The sequence below is a fragment of the Mustela nivalis genome, assembly GCF_964662115.1.
Source record: "Mustela nivalis genome assembly, chromosome: 15".
In the NCBI taxonomy this organism is placed as follows: Eukaryota; Metazoa; Chordata; class Mammalia; order Carnivora; family Mustelidae; genus Mustela; species Mustela nivalis.
This window is the reverse complement of record NC_139034.1, coordinates 80,752,070-80,776,452: the sequence shown is the minus strand read 5'-3', so window position 1 is coordinate 80,776,452 and position 24,383 is coordinate 80,752,070. Positions and strand designations below refer to the sequence as shown.

The following is a 24,383-nucleotide window of genomic DNA, read 5'->3' as shown; positions in this document are numbered from 1 at the left end:
TGACAGTCCTTTAAAAGTCCATCCCAGGGGCGCCTGGGTGGCTCAGTGGGTTAGGCCGCTGCCTTCGGCTCGGGTCATGATCTCAGGGTCCTGGGATCGAGCCCCGCATCGGGCTCTCTGCTCAGCGGGGAGCCTGCTTCTCTCTCTCTCTCTCTCTCTCTCTCTCTCTCTGCCTGCCTCTCTGCCTACTTGTGATCTCTGTCTGTCAAATAAAAGTCCATCCCAGAGGCTGGGAGGAAACAAAACGAAACACTGTGGACCTTCTGAAATCTTTCCGGTGTGGTACAGCAGTTTCCTATTCCAAAACTCACAATAAATAAATAAATAAATAAGTTACTTTTTAAAAAAGAGAAAAGGTCGAACACCTGCCCGCGCCATCCTCCCAATGAACGCGAGCGGCGCAGGCCTCGGGGCCGCGGGCAGAACGGCCGCTGGGGGTCGGCCTCGCCTTCCCCGAGCTGACCTCCCGGGAGGGAGGACACCTGCAGGCTGGGCGGCGTCAACCGAGCTCCTTTTCCTTACATGACTCCTTTATTCCGCACACCAACCCCGCGCGTAGCGACGACGACCGCCCCCACTTGGCCGACGAGGGAACGAAAGCACAGAGCGGCGTAAAACGCCGCCCCTCGGGCACCAACCGCGGGGACTCCGGCCCAGCGCGGCGTGACCGCAAGCGGGGACCGGCCGACACTCCGAGAGCGACGACGTCGGGAAGGGGCTGCTCCTACCACCCCGAGGGGGACTGTCATCTGACCAAGGCCACTCGGCGCCCAGGGGGCGGCCGCGAGGGAGCAAACGCCCGGCGCGCATCCCGGCGCCCCGGAACACGGGAAGGATACCCACGGCGAGGATCTTCCCTTCCAGCGTCTCCGGGCTCACCTGCCGCCCGGAGCACTCCAGCAGCTTCCACAGCCCGTGCACCCCCATGACGGGCCCGGCGACAGTCGCGGGCGAGGTCGCGCGAGGCCTTCTATTCCAGTTCTACCGCAGCCTGCACCACCGCCGGGCCCGGCAGGGCTCCCCCTGCTCCCGCCCGGGGAAGGCGGACACTAACTCAGAGCCCGCGGTTTTCCAGGGACGCCGGCGCCGGCGAGAACGGTACTTCCCGGCGGCGGACGCTGCCTCCCGGAAGAAAGGCAGGACCAGACAATGGCCGGCGTCGGAAAGGAGCGAGTCCTCCTCAAGCCCAAGCTTTGGCCCAAATGTAAACACTCTTAACGGAAGAGCAGGCTGACAGGACAGCGCAGGCGAGATAAACGGCCGGAAGACGTTCCCCCGACACCGCCTGATTCTTGAGTTAGCGAGTTAACCCACGCGAAATGGGGCCGCTCGGCTTCCGTCAAAGACGAGGCTCGAGCCGGAAGTCCCGCCTCGCGGCGTGACGTATATTCGCTGCGCCTTTCCATTCCGGAGGCGAGGGGGCGGATCGGCCCGTGCGTCTGTGTCCAGTTATTCCCGGGCTCGCTCCACGCTGGCGCTCTGTCGCAGCCACACGCCGCAAGTATACGCAGAGAGCCTTCTTGCTGAGGTGACAGTTTGCGGCGTCTCTTCTGCGTTTCATTCTCTCCGCACCAGCCGCTACTTCTGCACTCTCAATACCCAACGTTTTACGTGAGAGGCGGCGACAGAAAGGTGGATGCTTTGCTGGTGTTTTTAAGTCAGTAAGTGTTTTGTCTGATAACCTGGAGGAGCTAGATGATAATAGGGCATCATCTTAAGTGAAGCCACTTTTAAAAGCCTTTACTCTTGAAGTATAGTTCGGTTTTCTCTGGCGTCCAAATGTAGGATTCCACGGCTTGTAGGTCAGAAATGGCAAGAAACTTCATTACGGGAGTAGCTTTGGGGAAGGCGCCCCAGAACTCTCGGGCGCAGAGTCCGATGGCGGCCACACCACCCCGTCTTAGTGTTCAGTGTTGTTAAGTAACGTTTGTTCCGAACTGGTTTCTTCCTCTGCAAACTGAGCACGAAACCAGTTTGGGCAGACTTTGAGCAAGGTTGGGAGGTGACGTGCAGACCATGCATCACTGCTGTTCATTAAATGACAGCCGTGTCGTACACACGGGTTCGGATTTGAAGTATTGAAACGAAATTCAAGCTCAGTGGAAAGGTCTGATTTAAATGAGGTGGTTTTGTTCAAGGAGCCCTTTATGACAGAATGTCAAATATTCGTTTTTAGCAAAACCATTGCACGAAGTGCTTTTTTGCATTTTCTCCATCTATGGAGTCATTCCCCAAAATAGTTACTAGTTGTATTTTACAGAGTTTAATAAAATTGCTTATTCAGTTTTTGACGGTCCCCGTCCCCGACACATACACACACTCCAGACACTCAGCAGGTATTCCAGAAATACTGCCTAAATGACCTCTTTTAGCCTCTAGTGTAAAGCTGTCCCTTGAATCTCGCACCCTCCTGAAAGAATTTCCTCCCAGCTCAGGCAGCCATTGGTCCAAACGCAGTCTGAGCCACATAATAACCCTGTGTTCGTGGGCTCAACTGCACTCAGCTCCAAAACTGATGTTAAAGCCCTAACCCCAGCACCTCAGAACGTGGTGATAGGAGATGGGCCTTTTAAAACTGATTATTTTAAAATGAGGCTGAGGGTGAACCTAACCCAATCTATTGTCTTTATGAGAGAAAATTTGGGCACGCAGAGGGATGTGTGCACAGAGCAAAGACCCTGTGGGGACATAGCTAGAAGGTGGCCATCTGCAAGCCCAGGAGAAAGGCTCAGGGAAAAACCAAACGGTCAACATTCTGACCTCAGACTTCCAGCCCCCGGAGCTGTGAGAAAATAAATTCGGTTTTTAAGCCCGCCAGTCTGTAGTATTTGTTATAATGGCAAGTTTCTTCTATGATCCTAAGCAAGTTTCTTCACCAATGAGAGTCTGTAAAAAAAAAATGGAGATGCCAACTTCTTCTTGGGGTTGTTCCAAGATCAGTGATTTAATGGTTTCAAACTAGTTTGCTGCGTGAATGACTGAGGGAGAAGATGCTGTGGGTAAAACGGATACACAAACGATGGATCCTAGGGCAACTTGCCTGCGCCCCTTTAGTGTCTGGGAAAAAGCAAGTTTGGATGTGTTTCAGCTGCTGCACCAACCTGGCCTCCTGATGGGCCAGCATAGTAGTGGGGAAAGGAATAGTTTCAGGATTTGATCCAAATGAACATTTTTTTTTTAATGCCTACGAGCTGGGTAAAAACAAATAGCCAATGTAGGCATTTGAGCATTATGAGTGCTTTTAAAGCCAGAGCAACATGTCTTGAATACAAAATATTCTTTTGAAGATGTGTATATGACTTATAGCATCCTTTAGATGCTGCTTAAAGAGCTCTCAAGATTCTGAACAGAAATACACATCTTTTGGAGTAACAGTTCCAAGCACTATCTGGAAAGCACCGTTCTAAACACTGTACATACATTAACTTATTTATTCTTCAAAACACTTTATAAAATATATGCTATTATCCCCACCTTACCAATGAGAAAATAAACACAGAAACATTAATCTTAACTTGCCCAAGTGAAACAGCTAGCAAGTCCAGAGCCAGTATTTGAACCTTCATTGCTTCTATGGAGACTCCTAAGAAGAGTTGACCAAAAAATCAAATATGACAGGAACGTTACTAACCTTGAAAGAAAAGTGTGCAGTAACTTGCACATAATTTTTGGAAAATTAGTCTCTATAAACCTCATTCTGCTCTTAATAACAGCTGAACTTATATGTCAGGTTATTAAGTAATCATATATTTCAAGACTTTTGTAAAAATTATTAATGGCCAATAGGCAATCTCTATAAATTCATCCTCTTTCGTAGGTGTCACTGTATTCTTTGTGTTGCATTTGTCTCCCTTCCTCTTGGTTCTTCCTATCTGCCTCTTCTCTGAAATGTTTCCTTAAACTCTATGAAATTGCTGATAGTCAACTATGTTTGACCTATAAAAATGACAACTTCATTTGGTTCAAACTAATTAAATTTTCTATCTCAGAATCTAAAAGTATAGTCATAATGTGTACTGTTTTGTTGATTATAAAAGTCTGATACATGATAGTTTCTTATAACACACTACTCAGGAGCTGTTGTCACATACTTCACACAGATTTCCAAGGGTAATCCCTACCTAAAATAAACGTTCAAAACATCCACATCATTAAAAGTAGAAAACAAAACTTTATTTGATGAAAACCTCTTAAAAGTTCCAGTGTGAAGTAACAAAATCAACAACCTACAAATCTCTTTCAGTCCTTTGCATTTCACGCAAAATATTCTCTTCAGAAAAATGACCATTTCATAATATATATCCCTGTCTGTAGGCTAGGTATGTCTGAGTGGATAAATGGATATAAAATTCAAAAGAGAAGAAAATGAAAATATTTTAAAAATAAAAATCTGAACCCTCTTCTTGAGGTGTATTGCAATATGGTTACCAACATATTCAGCACCTTGTCATAATCAAGTTACTGATCTGAGTCATGGAACAGCCCCGAAATGAAAGAACAAGTCATAGGTTGGCAGCAGAAGAAAAACTGACATCAACCAGAGAGGAGCTCAAATACATGAAATCCACTCTTTTGGAACTACTTAACACTCACTTCAAACAGCTAATTGTACAGATTTTTAAAAGAAGCAGCTCAGAGTTGGGAATATGGATATTTGCGCTCTGAGTGACATAACATTCCTAATGCATCTTTAATGCTGTTAACAACATAGGACTCCACGCTGAGGGACTAATCAAATATCACAAGATCTCATTTCACAGATTACCTTGGAAGTAGAAACTTTGGATCCCACTTGTTTTTTTTATTCTATCTCAAAACAAGGTTCACTGTAGAAAGAAAGCTCTCAAGACCTGAAAATCTTGCCAATATTGTACACTAAGATACCAAGTCAAAAAAAGTCAAGAATATCCGAATCAATGCACCAATAGAAAAGATGACTTTCTTGAGTCTTCTCTTTTGCCTCTTTATTGAGGATCCTGAGAAAGTTAGTCAGGAAACAAATGAGGCGGGCAAGATACTGCGTACAAGTTAAAGAATTCTAGATTCACTAAATTTTAAATGAGCTTTACCATGAGAGGAAACTAGAAATCAACAGCCCCAATTTTGTTTAAAAGGGCAAATGGTGCCTTACATCTTGAGTTTAGGAATCAAACAGTCTGCAACAAATGTCTGGTGATTAAGTCATAGGAAATAATTTCATGCTTAAGTATTGCAAATCATGATGCTATTAAGTAAATTTGTGTTTGATTTCTTTATATGCAATTTGTTGGATTTTGTAAAATTGTCCATAATGTTTGCATACTCTTAACTTTAAAAGGACAATAATCTGTGCTTATCTGCTTATGTATCTGAAATCTCCCATCATAATCATATACAAGCTTATTTACTGGAGAACTACAAGGGTATGTTTTATACCACAAGATCAGTTCCTATTTAGTGTAGACTTAATAAAACTTCTACTGTCTTAATGCAGTCTTGTATAGACCAGTCATGTGTGTAACACAAAATTTTCAGAACCCAGCATGGTTAATCATTCCCATCATAATCACTGTAACCCTGATAGCCACTGTTCCTTCTCTCATGGATACTGGACATCTTTTTCCATGCTGAGTCCTGATGGAAACTGGCACTGAAAGACCGGCCCAGACGCCCATGCTGCTTCTTGGAGATATTATCTTCACTCTCCGATTTGGCAATGCCCTGGGCATGTGTTGGCTGTGATTCTTGTCTCACTGTTCCAAATGGAAAGTTCCAAAGGCCAAATCTTTGCCAATTAAGTCTCTGGAATGCTATGATGCAATGCAAATTTCCCCCAACCTGAGAAGAAAAAAAAGTTGGGTTAAGAAAATAAAAGGAATTATGCTTATAATGTGGATTTCTATGATTTCCCTTATTTTTCCTCCTTCACCTGCCTCAAAACAGACATCACCAGATCGCCTTAACCTGCATCTTTCTTGACCAGCTGCCTTTACAAAAATGTAACAGTTCCCCTCATATGCCTCTCCACCACTCACACACACTGTTACCTCCCTATTTGCCTAACCCAAACTCCAAAATTTGGGGCGCCTCGGTGGCTCAATCGATCAAGCAGCCAACTCTTGAATTCCGCTCGAGTCATGATCTCAGGGTTGTAAGTCTGAGCCTCACATCTGGCTCTGCACTCAGTGCAGTTTACTCGGGATTCTCTCGCCTTCTGTCCTTCCGCCCTGACTCACGCTCATAAATAAATAAATAAATAAATAAAATCTTAAAACACCAAGATCATTCCTCTTCCAGTCTCTTCTATGTTCTTGATGTTAGTCGTATCATATCAGTGGCATATCAATCCGCAGAATCTACCTTTCCTTGCGAATCTCCCCCAGCTACCTTGTGCACACATGGCTCTGCCTCCTGGCCACAGTTCACAGGGCTCAGGAGGGAACACCTGACCCCAACTACGCCAGAGGCAGGTTGAGTCTCAGTCTAAATGGCTCATCTGAAAGCGAGATAGAAGTTGAAGTTCCTGATCTTTTGGAAGTCAATAATCAGATAAGAATAGCATACAACTCCCAAAAGAATGAGACAAGTTAGCTCCTTGTCCTCTGATAACATTCTTTAAGCTGATACCAGTCTGTTTTGAATCCAGGCTATAGTCTTTGCTTTTCATTCCAAAGATACTCCTCTGTCCTAAAATTAATTCTCGCTTTTCTATCTAAAATAATCTGAAGTGGATTTCCATTATTTACAACCTAAAGAGTGCTGAATAGTATACTGCATACTGGCTGGCTGGGAAATATCTTCAAATACTATTGTGTTCTTACCTTTTTTGTTTTTCGATACTGCAGCCCCCTCTCCAAGTGTCGGATGTCTAGATATTCTGGATTTTGAGTGTTGAGATCAGTAACAATATCTGCCCACCTATAGTGAAAAAGGAAGGATAAAGCACATTTTAAGTACAAAATACCACTGTAATAGAATGTTTTTAGAGGATGAGTGGGGCAGAGGGACAAGCAGACTCTGCACTGAGTGCAGAGCCCAATGCAAGACTTGATGTCAAGACCCCCAAGATCACAGCCTGAGCCGAAATCAAGCGTTAGACGCTTAACCCACTGAGCCACCAGGTGCCCCTGTAATGGAACTTTTCACATGAGCAATTTGCTACAGTATTACCATGATAATAATTCTCTTGTCAAGGTTGTTCTACCTACTAAGCTTTAGTTCTTTTTTTTTATGACATTTTTGTTTAACCAACTACTGCCAAGATTCTGGGTTTTAAAATGGCTACTTTCACAAAGAAATACATATGTATCAACCTGTTTGTTACATGACATCCTGCAGGCTAGAGTAGAAACAGTCCATATTTCCTTTTTAATTAAAGTCAAGTTTTCAAAAGATTTAAGTTACATGAGGGTGCCTGGGCTGCTCTGTCAGTTGAGTGTTCCACTCTTGGTTTTGGCTCAGGTCAGGATCTCCTGGTTAGGTGATGGCCCCACCTCCAGCTCCACACTCAGCTCAGTGGGGAGTCGGCTTCCCCTCTCCCTCTCCCCTTACCCCTCCCTCCCACCCCTACATGCTCACACTTTCCTCTCTCTCTCTCTCTCCCTCTCTGAAATAAATAAATCTTAAAAAAAAACAAAGTTAACGTGCATTTATTCACAGACAACATGACTGATTGTATAGAAAATCCAAACAACTACAAATTACTTTGGATTATAAAACTACTATTGAAATTAATGTGTTTGATAAAAATGTGGTATTGAGGTCCTATGTATATAAACAAATTGTATTTTTGTACACTACCAGAAAATAATTAGGAACTGAAATTTTTGAAGGAAAGTGCCAAAAGGTGCAAACTTCCAGTTATAAGATAAATAAGTACTAGGGATATCATGTACAACATAGTGACTTCAGCCAACACTGCTCTATGATATATAGAGAAGTGGTAAGAGAGTAGATCCCAAGAGTTCTCATCACAAGGAGGACTTCTTTTTAACTAAACCTGTTGTGGCCATCATTTCACTATATATGTAAATCAGACCATCATGCTGGACACTGTTAGCTTATATAGTGGTATGTGCCAGTTATTTCTCAATAACTAGAAAATAGACATATTTTTCTAAATAAAACTTTTTAAAAACCAGTTTACAATACCATTAAAACACTTAGGGATCTGTACAGCATGGCTGTACTTAATACTGTACCATATTATACTTATACTATACTTAATACTGTACCATATACTTGAAATTCACTAAAAGAGTAGATCTTAAGTATTATCACCACATACACAGAAAAGGTAACTATGTGAGCTGATGGATATGTTAATTAAGACTTGATTGCAGTAATCGTTTCACAAAATATACGTCAAATCAGTACATTGGACACTTTAAATATATACAGTTGTATTTGTGCATTATACCTCAATAAAGCTGGGAAAATTTTTTTAAAAAGTAAAAGAAAAAAGGAATAAAATATCAAATATTGTTGAAGATATGAAGAAACACCAGACTGTCCATACAATGCTGGTGGGAGTATAAAATGGTACAACCCCACAGGAGAACATTCACCCAGTTTCTTAAATATGCATCCACCCTATAATCAGCAATTCCATTCCTAGGTATCTACCCAAGAGAAACAAAACATAGAAACATGTTCTTAAAAAACTTGCACAAGAAAATGTGGCATATCCATACAGCAGAAAACTATTTGGCCGTATAAAGGAATGTAGTCCTGGTCCATGCTACAACACAGATGAACGCTGAAAACATTATTCTGAGTGAAAAAAAACAAAACCACACAAAAGGCCACACGTTTTATGATTCCATTTATATGAAATGTCCATATTAGGCAAATGCACAGGGATAGAAAGTAGATCAGGGGCTGAGGGGAGGGGGCTGGGGAGTGACTGCTAATGGGTATGGGGTTTCTTGTGGGGGTTATGAAAATGTCCTGGAATTAGATCATGGGGACTGATGCTCAACTCTAAATATACTAAAATCCATTGAACATTTTTTACATTTTTAAAGGGCGCACTTTATGGTATGTGAATTTTATTTCAATGAAGCTGTTACTTAAAAATTTTTTAAAGACATGTACATTAATGTTCCCAACAGCTTCACCCATAATAGACCACACTTAAAACAATCCAAATGGTCATCAACAGGGATACAGATAACAAACTACGGTATACTTACGGTACCTAAAACCACTCGGCAATAAATAAAGAAGCATGACATGCATGACAAAGTGGATAATCTCACAAGGCCAGACAAGAAAGAATATTGTACGACTCCACTGACGTGAATTTCAAGAACATGCAAAGCAATTCCACAGTGATAGAGGTTGTCTCTGGGGACTAACAGGAAAAGAGAATAAGGGTACTTTCAATGCAATGAAAATCTTCCTTATCTTGACTGGGGTGGTGATAAACAAGTATATTCAGTTACCAAAATCCACCTAATGACACAATTAAGATCTGTGCATTTCACTATATTAAATCTCACCTAAATTAAAGAGAAAATGGGAAATTAACGTACTTTTTACAGTGAATAGCAGGATGTTTTCTACTTGATTCTCCAATTAAGATCCAATATTCTACTTCTTGTTGTGAGAGGGGGCCCCTGCTAAATATAAAATTCATTCATAGTAAGCTTAATAAAGGCCAATCACTCCTTTGAAAATACCGCTTCAGCTATGTTAATAAAAGATATACTAATGTTTATTCAAATACGACATTCATTAATGCTAAAATAAATACTGGAGTTTAGGTTTGAACAAATTTCTTAAGGCCATTAAAGAGAAAGCATAAATTACACTTAGGTTTTAATCTCTATTATAAAATATAGGACTAGAAAAAAAAAAAAAAAGAACATACCTCCTCTCTCAGCATCTAAAACGAAGAAAAACATCCTAGCATGCTACCAGCATTCTCCAGCCACTCATCTCCTTTCACTGTGCATTTAAAAAGTTTCAAAAGGCGTTCTCCGGGCACGTGGGTGACTCACTGGGTTAAGCCGCTGCCTTCGGCTCAGGTCATGATCCCAGGGTCCTGGGATCGAGTCCTGCATCAGGCTTTCTGCTCAGCAAAGAGCCTGCTTCCCCTTCTCTCTCTGCCTGCCTCTCTGCATACTTCTGATCTCTGTCTATCAAATAAATAAATAAAATCTTTAAAAAAAAAAAAAGGCATTCTAAAAATAAAACCCTAAAGTATACCAATGCCCTAATCCCACCTCTGGAAACTAATCCAAGTAAGTCTGGAGTCAAGCAAGGGGAGGGATCTGCCCAGCTGTAAAGGTATCCAGGTGATCGTTAGAGTATGGTACAGAGGTGTACCATAATGGGTACAGAGTAGGAGGACCTACTGTTGCACATTTTATATTTGATAGATGTCAGGAGTAAGGTGAAGTTGTAGAATGAGACCACAGAAGAAACAACATAATTCACCTCCAGAGAGATGAATAAAACATTTCAGAATTTGGAGAGATCAAGTAGTTTCCCTGTTGTTCCTCATTCACAAAAATACAGTGGTCAGCTTCCTGGATCTCCCAGGTCCCAGGATCCTGTCCCAGGACCCTGCAATCCCACAGCGCCTTGAGAGGGGAATCATGTTGCATGGCTTCCAGACTCAAAGAACCCATCCTACCCCCAGATGACCGAGTCATGCTCTCCCTGCCTGACACTCAGGTCTCACTGAAAGAGCAATGCTGCCCCTTCCTCCTTCTGAAGTACCAAGGCCACTCTCCCAGGACAAAGGGGGCCACACTGACAAATTCCACATTTTTTCACTATGAGGAAGGAAGAGGATGCTTAATGGACTGAGTTGGGACAATTTTTTGATACTAGACTCCATATTTCATTTTCCATGTGGCACAACGGATGAAAACCCAACGACATAATACGTGAAGTCCTACACAACCATTTTACAATAAACATTAAGAGTGAGTTTTTCAAAAGTCTTTCCCTTTATGAGTCTGAACAACAGTATCTAAGTGGTAATGTAAAAGCACAACTAACCAAGTGCCATTCTGCAAAAGAACTAGTTGAAATATAAATGAAGAGTCTACCATTTAAAAAAAGAACAGTCTAACTTGATCTAAAGAAACCAAATCTTCCAATTGCTGAGCAACTAAATATTTCTTAAATGCTTTCTACCACGTATTTTCTTGGGGAATTAGTCACAAAAGATATGTAAATGCTTACCTGAATGCTTTATTAGCTTTCACAGGGGTTGCTTCAAAGCCAATTGGACAAAAATAATGATTTTGGCAATGATAGATATAAGCCAGCGATTCATCTTTCAATCCATGAGTTAACTTCGACAAGGCCCCTGAAGCTACACAAAACAAAAGCAAACAAACTGAAGAACCATAAAACACTGTCAATGCTTTACACGAACAACTAGTTAAGGACTGTTAAGACGTGACTCGGAACACACTGACATTGCCTAGGAAGAGTGAGAAACTATTGACAGACACAAAAAATATTAATACATTTACTTTCAGTTTTACCCTTTTGACTGAAATTCAGATAAACTGAGCAGCAAACTAAAGACCTGAACGAAGCCCTTGTTTATCAAAACGTCCTAATACCACATACTTGTCTACAGGATTTAATTACCACATAAAACCCAATACCTAGTGTATACAACAATGGTCTCAACTTTTCTGGTTGTGCACATCTGTCACTGGAGATGTCTGAAGAGACATGCCCATGAGAAGCACTTTTGTTCACAGACTATATAGACTACTGTCTAATATGACTTCGCAAAAGATATGCAAAAGGTAAGAATTTTTTAATTAAATTAAAATACTGGCATTCTAGCATGTTCTTCCCATTCCACAGTGGTCATCTTGCACAGCTCCGGCGGTATGTACACTGATGTGGATGGGTAAATATAAACTCCAGATAAGACACAAACCCCCAAAATGCAACACACACTTTAGTCTTTCTACAGAAGCTACCCAGACTAGAGGGACAGCTTTCATAAGCCAAGTGATGAGATAAGAACATCTCTCAGACAGGCTGCTCATACCACAGAATCCTCTTATAACCGATGCTCCTTTTAGACTTCCCACAGCTCTATTAGTTGTAAAGTCACTTCAAAAGTTTTACCATAAGCAATAAGTCTTTACCAGCACTCGATACTCAAACCCATTAAGTGAGGTTTCATTAACTTGCATCCCCTGGCAGAAACTGAATTATTCATGAACAAATAGCCCGTTAAAACTAGAAATCCTAAAAATAGGCAAAGTCGATGAAAGGTGGCAATTTACGATTTCCCTGATTGACCTTCCGGCCACTGACATAGCTGAAGACCAGTAAGAACAGCAGGTCAATGACTGCAGCAAAGCTAAGGCAGCAGGACGCCACCCCACCCCTCAAAGACACCGGGATTTGTGAGCTGCATGGGGATGATAACATTTCTAGCTTCAATTCCTTCTCCAAGGCTTCCTCGAGGTCTTCCCCGTAGACTTTTTTACTTCATGGCCTACCACCAGGACATATCTGCATGGCAAGGTGAACTTTTCCACTAAAATTTCTATTTCATAATGACAAGGGATAAATCTTTCTGGGCTTTTGGTTGACTTCCCTGGACAATTTAAAAACGAACATTCGGGGCACCTGGGTGACTCAGTCGATGGGGCGCCTGCCTTCTGCTTGGGTTGTGATCCTAGGGTCCTGGGATGGAACCCCTACTGGGCTTCCTGCTCTGTGAGGAGCCTGCTTCTCTCTCTGCCTCTCTCTGTCTCTCATGAATAAATAAAGAAAATCTAAAAAAAAAAAAAAAAAAAAAAAAACTAACACCCAAGGGCAGCTCTAATGGATGAACTAAAGTTCAGAAGAGGATCCTTATGTCATTACCATAGTTGAATGTCATTGTAGATAGGCTCCAGGATCGTGAGCAAATGTAAATATTAGCATTTGGACTCCTAACGAATTCAATAATTACAAAAATGGTTATACATAAAACTGGTTTAGAAAAAACTCAACATCTTTTTAAAATTGTGAAAATGTCAAACACAAAGTTTTCCCAACTAACTAAAACTTTTACTAAATAACTAAAGCTTATAATAAAAGGGATTTTTATTATAGCTTTTTAATGGATATCTTTAAGTATTTCACATTTTCCTTCTTTAAAGTCAAATGTAATACAAAACACCTGACTTCATTCGTGTGACTGTGAAGAGTAATGACTCTAATGTCCAGGAATATATTCAAAATCTTAGGGGCAAATGAGATAGGTGAGAACATCTGTTCTCATTAACCTTCACATCTTTCTGTCTGCTGCACTCTTTTTTTTTTTTTTTTTCCCCAAGAGTACAGGTGCTACAAACACTCTTTGACCATGTCCTCATTTTCCAGAATAAGACATGAGGTGGGGGGTGGGGGGTTCTATGGAGTAAAAATTATGGGCTCGGTGCTAGTCAGGGATGTTCATGCTCTTTACTTCAAGGTTCTAACTGATTTAGATTAGGGATTACCAAAATTTTTTCTTAAAGGGCCAGAGAGCAAATATTTGAGGCTTGTGGGTCATGAGCTTCCCTGTACTAGTCCCCTCTGCCATTGCAGAACGCAGCCAGCCACAGGCAATGTGTAAGCAAATGGTTATGGCTGTACCCTCGTCAAACTCTGTTGACAAAAAGGACTACACTTTGATGACCCCTACTTTAATAATAATTTTCAAAGTTTTGGTTATAGAAACTTTCTGCAAGGGAAGTGGTCATGGCAGGCCGGTATATTAAAAGGCAAAAAGCCACGGCCAAAAAGGGAGTAGGGACCCTGGATGCCTAGTGCTCGCCACTCTTAGCACCAAGAGTGCCATGGAAGTCCCACGGCTCAGCTGAGCCCAGTTTGAAAATCACTCAATTTCCTATCAATGGAAGATCCATCTCTTGATAGAAAGACTACAGCCTGACACACAGGGCCCAAGGATCCCATTTGAGACCCGGTCTGGAGTTAAAGGAAAACTCCATTTAACTCAATGCAGTAGGAAAGCTGTGAGCACCTACTAACTATACCACGAACGCAGGAAAACAGGAGGCAAGTAATGCACAGTACCTTGACCGGCCCTCCCAGAAGATAAAACAAGTAAGTTCACTACAGAGTGTAATAGGACAGTACCACAGAAAAGGGATATAATTCATAGAAGAGCACATCGGATCAAGAAGGGTGGCATTCAAGACAGAACTTAAGGAAGTGGTAGGATTTCAACAATCCAGACAGAGGGAAAGCCAGGAGGAGAAAAGGCAATCATCGCAGGGAAGGGATGTAATCAGGGAACAGCAAGTGGGCTAGTTTGGAGCAGAGGGTAGACGACAGCAGAGTGCATCCTACCGTAGGGCACCCTCAGAATTTCAGGATAAGGTCAAAAAAGATCCCCCTCTGAAATAAAAGACAGTAAACACAGTATTTAATACATTAAGGTCATCATTCAAGGAAGTACCAGGCAGGAGAAGGCACAAAAATGTGTTACTGATAGAAAAGAAATTCAGCACGATGCTTGGCCTAAACCAGAGCATTTCTCAAAAATTCAAAACCTCAGGACAAAGCAACCTCTTCCAACTGCAGGCCGGGCCTGATCTGTATGGTGCACAAGGAGAAAAGAACTAGCAGAATCAGCTGGCCCGCTATCCAGCAAGGAGGAGCACACCTCCTGGGCCACCAGCAAGAGAATTCTGGTCCCTTTGGTTATATATTCCTCACTCAAAGTTAATATACAAACAACATTTTGGTATTCTTTGAGTCTGTTTAATGCAAGTTTGTTCAATAGAGCCTGATCATCTATAGGGAAACCATAGAGAATTCTGGAAGAATGTATCATAATGTATTTTACACCTTCAAAGACAAAAACCAGATTCTTTAATCCAGAAACATAACATTATCCTGCAAGGCTCGTCCTCCCTCGACATATTTTAAATACAACTGGTCCATGTAGGACAGCAGTGGAAGACCCATCTGCACTGGCTTTGAATGATACTAAGGATTTTATGCCTTAAGCAAGCATTGGAGAGCTCCTAAAGTAGAAGGATCTACCAGCACTGCACATTGAGAAGTGCCACGGTGTCTAATAAGAACTGGAGGGGATGAAGGAAACAGATTATTACTGTGGAGCCACCTGAGACATGCTAAGGCACTGTGGTAAGCTCATAAGTGGCCACAGTGAGGTTATATATGTATCCTATTGGGAAAGGGTAGAGGTAGCTATTCTTGGTTAAGCAGAACTAAGGAGTATAATACATACTACAATAAAAATGAAATACATGGGGGCACCTGGGTGGCTCAGTGGGTTAAGCCTCTGTCTTCAGCCCGGGTCATGATCTCAGGATCCTGGGATTGAGCCCCGCATCGGGCTCTCTGCTCAGTGGGGAGCCTGCTTCCCTCTCTCTGCCTGCCTCTCTGCCTACTTGTGGTCTCTCTCCCTCCGTCAAATAAATAAATTAAATATTTTAAAAAATGAAATACATGAACATTGGTATAATTGTTAGGCTACCTGATCAAAAAAATTAATCTAGGGGCACCTGGGTGACTCAGTCAGTTAAGCACCTGCCTTCAGCTCAGTCATAATCCCAGGGTCCTGGGATCGAGCCCCACGTCCTGCTGCCTAGGGAATCTGCTTGTCTCTCTCTCTTTGCCCCTCTCCCTGCCCCCACTGGTGAACTCTCTCTCAAATAAATAAATAAAATCTTTCTAAAAATTTTTAAAAATTAATCTAGATTTCCCTGGCACAAATGTTGGTGGCTAAGTGAACCAACAGTTTTAAGTTAACTGAATAATAATAATAGTAATAAAATAATAATAAGTGCACCAATGTTCGAACTAGTTGTTGACCCACTTACCACACAAACTTTTATTATGAGTAATTAAAAAAAAATCGGCGCCTCAGTGGCTCAGTTGGTTAAGCGACTGACCTTCAGCTCAGGTCATGATCCTGGAGTCCCAAGATCCAGTCTCACATCACACTCCTGGCTCAGCGGGGAGTCTGCTTCTCCCTCTCTCCCTCCCCACTCTCATGCTCTCTCTCTCTCATTCTCTCTCTCAAATAAATAAATAAAATCTTTAAAAAAAAATACTTCTACTCATGTTAACAGTTAATCTGTTAATTTCAACAAAACCCCTATATTTTTTAAATTTTTTAATTTTTTTATTAACATATAATGTATTATTAGCCCCAGGGGTACAGGTCTGTGAATCGCCGGGTTTACACACTTCACAGCACTCACCATAGCACATACCCTCCCCAGTGTCCATGACCCCATCCCCCCACCGACCTCCCCCCAGCCACCCTCAGTTTGTTCTGTGAGATTAAGAGTCTCTAATGGTTTGTTTGTCTCCCTCCCGAGCCCACCTTGTTTCATCTATTCTTTTCCTACCCCCAAAACCTCCCATCTCCACTTCCTCATATCAGGGAGATCATATAGTTGTCAGATCAGATATAGTTGTCAGATCATATAGTTGTCAGGGAGATCAGATAGTTGTCTTTCTCCGATTGACTTATTTCGCTAAGCATAATACCCTCTAGTTCCATCCACGTCATCGCAAATGGCAAGATTTCATTTCTTTTGATGGCTGCACAGTATTCCATTGTTTATATATACCACATTTTCTTTATCCATTCATCTGTTGAAGGGCATCTAGGTTCTTTCCATAAAAACCCCTGTATTTTGTTTTTATTCCCTGAGTGAGCTTGGTTTCCATTTACTGAGGGAGCCCTGGAAATGAGCATCTCAGCAAGCACTGGGGCATTCCAAAGTCGAAGAAGCCTCGTACCCAGGAAAACAGGCCTAATAATTCTTTTAAAATAATTTAAACAGGGACACCTGGGTGGCTCAGTGGGTTAAGCCTCTGCCTTCAGCTCAGGTCATGGTCCCAGGGTCCTGGAATCGAGCCCCGCATCGGGCTCTCTGCTCAGCAGGGAGCCAGCTTCCTCTTCTCTGTCTGCCTCTCTGCCTACTTGTGATCTCTGTCAAATAAACAAATTAAAATTCTTAAAAATAACAATAATAATTGAAACAAAAAGAAGGGGCGCCTGGGTGGCTCAGTGGGTTAAGCCTCTGCCTTCGGCTCAGGTCATGACCTCAGGGTCCTGGGATTGAGCCCCGTATCGGGCTCTCTGCAGGGCGGGGAGCCTGCTTCCCCCTCTCTCTCAATGCCTGCCCCTCTGCCTACTTGTGATCTCTCTGTCAAATAAATAAATAAAAATCTTAATTAAAAAAAAGGAAACAAAAAGAAAATATGCATCTCAAAGTGTTTTTCAAGGGAACAGAAACAAGGGACAATGAACATCCCAGTTCACTACTGAACATCCCAGAGACAAATGAGAAAAGCAGGTTTTTCAACTCTTTCTTCCACGAAGAGGGAGAACAGAAAGGTCTTTTCCTCTGAATACGGTCAGAAGTTGGAGGGCAGCTCCTGCGAGGTCATGGTCACCATATATGGACCCAGGGCTATTGAAGGCTACAGTTAAGGAGCTACACAGACACACTGGAAAGATGAAACATAAGGCTGCATAGGCCATATGACAAACGACAAACGACAGACGCAAATAATCCACCTTGTAGGAATGAAGAAAGACCAGCACGCGAAGCGGCAGGGAGAGCTCAGCGATAAAGCCGGGATTGAGCAGGACAACTCATTATTGAGGAGGAAGACAAGAAAATGCCAAATCCTCCAGGAAATACACATAAAAAAGACAAAGTCAGGAGTCACATATTGTAATAGGAAAAAGGAAAACAAAGAAAACTGGGAAAATATATTATTAAAATTTATTTGAAGAAAAGGCAGCAACGGAGCTCCCCTGCCAAGGAAAGGGGGTTGGGCAAGGGAATAGGGAATGCGTAGTTCATTCTGCTCTCAGTGAAAAAGACGTGGCAGATATTGGAGAGAGTGTGGACATATGGGTAAAAAAAAGTCCGTAGGGGCCGGCGTCACACAGCCCAGATGACTAGGGACACTGGTGAATCTCCACATCAAATCATTAAGTTAAAAAAGTCATGAAGAACTACTAGGCTGTTAGGATATAAAACAAAATACAAACACTGAAAAGATCTGCAAATGAGGGAGTTTCTAATAAAAGTTGGGCAGCGGCTCCTGAGTGGCTCAGTGGGTTAAAGCCTTTGCCTTCGGCTCAGGTCATAATCCCAGGGTCCTGGGATCAAGCCCCACATCAAGCTCTCTGCTCAGCAGGGAGCCTGCTTCCTCCTCTCTCTGCCTGCCTCTCTGCCTACTTGTGATCTCTGTCAAATAAATAAATAAAATCTTAAAAAAAAAAAAAAAGTAGGGCATAAAATCTTAAAGTTGAACAGGATATTTGAGCAAAACATGTTTAAAATTCCAGAACGGTGGTTCCTAAATCAACTGTCTCCAGGGCCCTATTAGTATTTTCCCACATCCCATTAATAAGTAACTACATTTTCTTACTCTGGGAATTCACTTAAATTTATATAACTGATGCTTCTGCTGTACTCAGATTTTCTTTGATACCATATTCTTTCTGATATCATATTTTCTTTCATATTGGAATTTCTGAGTCTTGGGGACTCTCCTGATTTCCTTGAATTTTACCGACCCTTCTCTGCATAGGTCCTGACCTTCTATACCTGGATGCCTCTGACAGTAATACAACAAAAATGCACGAACTTCTCTGATGAAATCCTCTTCTGATTGGAAGGCAATAACACAAGCAAGTAAAGGACTCGTGAGTCTTAGGCTGGTGTCTCCTGGCGGCCCCGCACATAATGCAGTCCTGGGACAGCAGCCCAAGGAGTATATCACAGCACTTTTCCATCGTCTCAGACATATCCATGTGACATCCTCCCATTAATTACTGTATTATTTATAGAGAAGTTCTGCCAGTTGCTCTTCTGGTTTATGATGCTCAGCATGGATACACCCAAGTGGTTACACAAGACCCCTTGGGGCACAGAAACAAAATATTAGAACATTTATTTTTCTTTATTGTCACACTAGAAAAAATTAAGTTTTTACTAATATTTATTCTATAGATTGAGCATGCATGTCATGAAAGGTCACATGTCATACACGCAGTCACCAGAGAAGGGTGGGTGTCCCACAGGGGAGGTCTGGCTCACATTACTACTTACTGTGCCGTGACCCCCTTGCTCCAGCAAAATTCCATCTTCAGTGTAAATTTTTTAAGAGCTTTAATGAATAGAATCATTATTTCACTTTGTAATAACTGGAGCACGATTAAGTCTTTGGGGCCAGGAAAACATTCTACTTACCCTATGAAAATAAATGCAGAAATCTTATAATAAAATCAAGGTCTGGGGCACCTAGGTGGCTCAGTCGGTTAAGCCTCTGACCTCAGCTCTGGTCATGATCTCAGGGTCCTGGAATCAAGCCCAGTGGCTGTCTCCATGGTCAGCAAGAAGTCTGCCTGTCCCTCTTCCCCTGCTACTCCCCCACCTACTACTCACAAGGTCAAGCACTCTCTCTCTTTCTCTCTCAAGTAAATAAATAAACAAAGTCTTTTAAAATTTTTAAAAATAAATGAAATGACCCTCAAAAGCTAAGACATGAGCAAGATGACAATGGTCAATATGATCTATAAAACAACCACAATAATGATGAGAGTCTTGTTCTGCAGGCTGATACTTTAAGCTACCATCATCGTCAACTAAAATACACACCTGGCAAGGATAAAAATCTAGAACCAATGTAATTAATACTATTTTCCTTTAATTTGAAAAAATAAAGTATAAGATGTCTCTTTCCTAGAACAAAACATATATACTTTCTTAGCAAATGTGTCTGGGGCTAACAGGCAGAAATGACTAAATATGAGTAAAAGTACATTAAGGAATCAGCAGGGTTACCGAAGATGCTCCTTACTTGTCAATGCTGATTTTTAAAAAACAAAAGCAAATAAACAAACAACAACAACAACAAAAACAGACAAAGACCTTAAAACCCCAAAACTGTATAAAACATTCGGTATTAAAGCAGGAATAATCAATATACCAAATGAAAGCCAAGCCACTAATCTGAATGATAGCTTATGGAAAACTCTATATATATCTATAACTGCTACTGATATGAGAAACAAACGCAAAAGAAATGTAGCTTAAAATAAAATCTCCTTAACAGTTTGCAGCCCACTGATAGACACCTGAAACATGCAGAGTGTGACCTTCCTCAAAGAACACAGGGCTGCCTTAGTGCATTCATGATTAAATGGAACTTTATTTATCTTGGCACCAGCTGGCCACTCAAGGTCCAGAAAGCCTTACTTCCAGATCATGGAGACTTGTACTATCCCTAACCCCCACTAATTAAAAAGTACACAATCAGTCACTCCTCACAATCCCAGGATAGCTCTTTCTGCCCACAGGTCCCATCCCAAGAATAGGGAAGGGGTAGAGGTCTAGGCAGGAGAGACAGGAGGCCCCTGACTCCCCTAACTGGGCTCCAGAACTATTCCTGGCAGGTGGAGATGCCAACACAGAGAAGAACAAGAGATAAGGGAACAAACCAAGATGGCAGAAGAATGTCAAGGCCACAAGCTTCCTAGTCAGTTCTCAAAAGCCCACATTCAGCACATTCAGGACCCCTCTCACTCCAGAGAGTTGTTCTGTTTCCCTTCTGCTCTCACCTTCACTTAATAAACTTTCACTTGACTTTACCCTTTTGTGCCTCAAGATTCATTCTTCGACTCCGTGAAACCAGAACCCCAAAATCCTACAACAGTACAATTACACAGTAATTAAACTGTGACTGGTTTAGTTCCTATATTTTATCTACAAATAAATGTGGCTTAAAGAGATAGACATTGATCATAATACGTAAGCTTAATCACAGAAATATTCATAGTATTCATAGTCTGTTGTTGTCTAAAGAATTCTGAGTTTAGGACTATTTCATACAATAGAACATAAATGTGAAAATAAATACAATTACATAAAACATTAAGTTTTTAAATTGATCCATGGTTTAAATGGTTTTTCTTCCTTGGGATACAGAGACCCTAAAAAACCCTGCCAATGACATAACAAAAGTACTAGATAAAATATTTAAAAGATCTGTTAAAATATGTAACTGAAGGATTTCCAGAGATTAAACAAGAAATAAAAGTGGAGGTCTTACAAAAACCTTTGTGCTGAGGGTTTCTGCTAAACCCCATAGAAGGTAAGCTTCTACTGATTTCTGCAGGAGGTCTGCAGGAAATACGGCTGGGGGTGCCCAGGACCGAGCGGGAAGGAAACCAAAATATGCCTGTCACCCAAAATATGCCTGTCACCCAAAATATGCCTGTCACCCAAAATATGCCTGTCACCCAAAATATGCCTCTTGGACATAAAAATTATTTTGAGCTGAAGACAATTAAGAAGACACAAATGCAGGGAAAGCTTTCTCAACCCTCCTCTTCCTTACCTAGAGGCAGGATGTAAATTCTTCTTTTACGGGAGACAGGACTCTCAGCCCAGATATGGCACCAGAGGAATCTGCAAACAACCTTGTTCCGTTAGTTCCCTCCCATATGAGTAAGCTTCCGTGGGAAGCCCTGGGCTCCCAAAATAACCTCCCTTTGTCCCCTCGCTTCTCTACAAATGTATTGTTCTTTGTTGCAGATGCTAAGTAAGCTGTTCTAAGCCATCAGGCTGAGTTACTTTTCACTGAGGTTTCTCCCACCTGAAGTGTGCTGTACATGTAAATAAACTTGTTCATCTGTCTTTTTGTTACAGGTCTCAGCTGAAAACCCAAGACAGGTGGAGATAAGGTTTGCCTTCCCTTGCAAGAGGCCATGCAAAGCTAGGGCAACACGATGCAATTTAAAGGTGAACCAGAAATAAACTGACTTCACAGAACAGAGATTGAAGAAATGTGCCTGTCCAAATTTTGGAATGATAGTGGAGGAAAGATTTCCCCTAAGAATTCAAAAGCATAAGCCAGTTCAAAATGATGTCATCAGTATCATCACAACAAAAATCCTCACTTAGAGGGTTTAAATAAAAATTGTCCCTGTCTCCAGGAAATGGGCAAAAACAAATACAAATCTCTCAAGATTCTTAAATTCAAACCAAGCCCCAACCACTGCCACAGAAGTAGATCCAACTAAACAGATCACAGTTTTTAAAAATTAAACACACAAGGAAACACAGCATCTCAAGTGAAATCCAAAAGAAACAAGAGAAAGTAGAATCAGACAAATTTTCAATATTAGATCAAATACAGGGGGGGGAAAGGCTTGATGTATTTGGAACAAAAAAATAAAGGGGGCTTGAAACTGTAAGAAAAAAGAGACCTTAAAAAATAAAATGGGGGGGGGGCACCTGGGTGGCTCAGTGGGTTAAAGCCTCTGCCTTCAGCTCAGGTCATGGACCCAGAGTCCTGGGATCGAGCCCCGCATAGGGCTCTCTGCTCAGCCGGGAGCCTGCTTCTCCCTCTCTCTGCCTGCCTCTCTGCCTACTTGTGATCTTTGTCTGTCAAATAAATAAATAAAATATTTAAAAATAGTAATAATAATAAAATAAAATGGGGAAGGTGAAATGTGTGAAGGTAGTTAAAGGTACAAACTTCCGGTTATAAAATCAGCCAGATATGGGCATGTAATGTACAGCAAGGAGACTCTGGTTACTGATGCTGTATTGTAGAGTTGAAAGCTGTAAAGGAAGTAAAGCTTGAAAGTCCTCATCACAAGAAATCTGTAACTATGTGTGGTGACAGATGTGAGCCACACCTGTTGTGTTGGTCATTTTGCAATGCATATAATAGCAAATCGTTATTATGTTATGGAGTCGGAACTAATATCATGTCATATGCCAGTTATACCTCAAGCTTAAAAAGAAAAAAAAATTTAAGCAGGTTTGAAAAAGAACTAGGTATTTCCGGAATGAAAAATATGACATTTTTTTAAAAACTGAAATTCAATGGACAATTTCTTAAAAAAGCCAACTAGACAATATTGGAAGAGAAAATTAGCAAACTGGAAAGTATTTCCTTTCACAGTTTTTTTTATTATTATTAACATATAATATATTATTAGCCCCAGGGGTACAGGTCTATGAATCACCAGGTTTACTTTCATAATTTTTAATTGTCTGACCAGTTTCTGAGGGAGTTGTGCTGACAGTCTCACTAGAAACAGGGGGGAAAAAAAAGAAACACAAAAAAAAGCCAGAAACAAAAAAAGAAAACACACCATTCATTTTAAAAGCTGCTTTTTCCACAGGGACAGGTTCTCTGAAAATGCACAGAATTCAGGGAGTAAGAATAAAAGCTAACATTTACTGAGTCCTGACTCTGTGTCAGACAAGGAACTAGGTATATGACAAATACGTCTCTTTTTATCTTCACAGTGACCCTATGGGATGGGTACAGGTATAGAAAGATGAAGATCTACACTGGGCTCAGTAGGTGGTCCTAAATGCCTTGTTCAAGGTCACAGAACCAGTGTGTGTAGAAACTGACATGTGAACTCCCAATCTGCCTGACTCAGAACCAACTTGATACACCTGCTACAGGTCAACAGACTATATCCTACTCTCTGTTCAGTCCTTCGCCATGATAAACCACGTACCCTCTCACTTTGACCAGACTGCTTAGGTTTCTTGGAGCCTTCTTCTCTACGACGTCTCCACCCCAGGCTTCTGCGTCTATGCTTGGCTCGTCCAGCTTCCACAAGAATCCTGCTCAGCCAGTTTAGAGAGACTCTCACCCGCCATCGCTGACCAGTTTCCTCATCCCCCGCTGTTGGGTGTCCAAGCCTGTAGCCTGCCCTTGGCCTGCCTACCATTAGAATCCTCTCAGACCAGTCAGCAAGAATCCTCCTAAGCCCCCTCATGTCCCCTTACGGTAACCTCCCATCCGCCGACCATCCCTCACTTTGCTAATTGACAAGAAATCCCCAGCAGTCTTTGCTGTTCTCAGGGTTGAATCCCATCTCTGTCCCCATGATAATAACCCATTACGACAGTCTTGAAGGAAGACTCTCTTATCATTTTAACAAGTGTCAGAATAATTTTTCTTTAACTATAATCTTCTGGTTAGTAAAGTCAAACGCCTATGATGAAATGTGAAAGACGGAGATTGTCAATATAATTAGCATATAACCAAAACAATCCTGAAGATCAATGCCATTACTTTGTTATAACCAACACTATTCTGTAACAGAACTACGTCACTTTCAAAATCCATTGTTCTGGGGCCTCTGGGTGGCTCAGTCAGTGAACCGTCTGCCTTCGGCTCAGGTCGTGATCCCTGGGTCCTGGGATCGAGCCCCACATCAGGCTCCCTGCTCAGTGGGAAGCCTGCTTTCCCTCTCCCACTCCCCCTGCTTATGTTCCTTCTCTTGCTGTCTCTTTGCTAAATAAATAAATAAAATCTTAAAAAAAAATAATCCATTGTCCTGTTGTTAGATGTTAATATGCGGGCCTAACATCAAATAT

General features: G+C 41.7%; 2 protein-coding genes and 1 long non-coding RNA gene across 10 annotated transcripts in view; 1 reads left to right on the top strand and 2 right to left on the bottom strand.

Annotated features, from left to right (window-relative positions):
- Window positions 1-1,363, bottom strand: part of ERCC5 (ERCC excision repair 5, endonuclease) — a 29,144-nt gene extending 27,781 nt beyond the window's left edge. For both annotated transcript variants that reach the window (XM_082700291.1, XM_082700290.1), the window contains exon 1: window positions 840-1,363. In XM_082700291.1, coding sequence (XP_082556417.1) covers window positions 840-927 — 88 coding nt within the window. In that variant the 5' untranslated portion in view covers window positions 928-1,363. The remainder of the gene's footprint in view (window positions 1-839) is intronic.
- Window positions 1,364-1,409: 46 nt separating this feature from the next.
- LOC309848563 lies at window positions 1,410-24,331 on the top strand. Of its 2 annotated transcripts, XR_014303124.1 has the most exons (3): window positions 1,410-1,661; window positions 21,681-21,773; window positions 23,295-24,331. It is a non-coding gene; the product is annotated as an uncharacterized lncRNA (long non-coding RNA). The 2 variants fall into 2 exon arrangements; XR_014303125.1 differs by lacking the exon at window positions 23,295-24,331 and having other exon boundaries at window positions 1,576-1,661; window positions 21,681-21,971.
- Window positions 4,152-24,383, bottom strand: part of BIVM (basic, immunoglobulin-like variable motif containing) — a 40,906-nt gene continuing 20,674 nt past the window's right edge. For 4 of the 6 annotated variants that reach the window (XM_082700296.1, XM_082700293.1, XM_082700295.1 and 1 more), the window contains exons 7-10: window positions 11,179-11,311; window positions 9,516-9,602; window positions 6,801-6,897; window positions 4,152-5,817 (exon numbers count right to left, since the gene is read on the bottom strand). In XM_082700296.1, coding sequence (XP_082556422.1) covers window positions 5,527-5,817; window positions 6,801-6,897; window positions 9,516-9,602; window positions 11,179-11,311 — 608 coding nt within the window. In that variant the 3' untranslated portion in view covers window positions 4,152-5,526. The remainder of the gene's footprint in view (window positions 5,818-6,800; window positions 6,898-9,515; window positions 9,603-11,178; window positions 11,312-24,383) is intronic. The other 2 variants (XM_082700297.1, XM_082700298.1) reach the window with 2 other exon arrangements.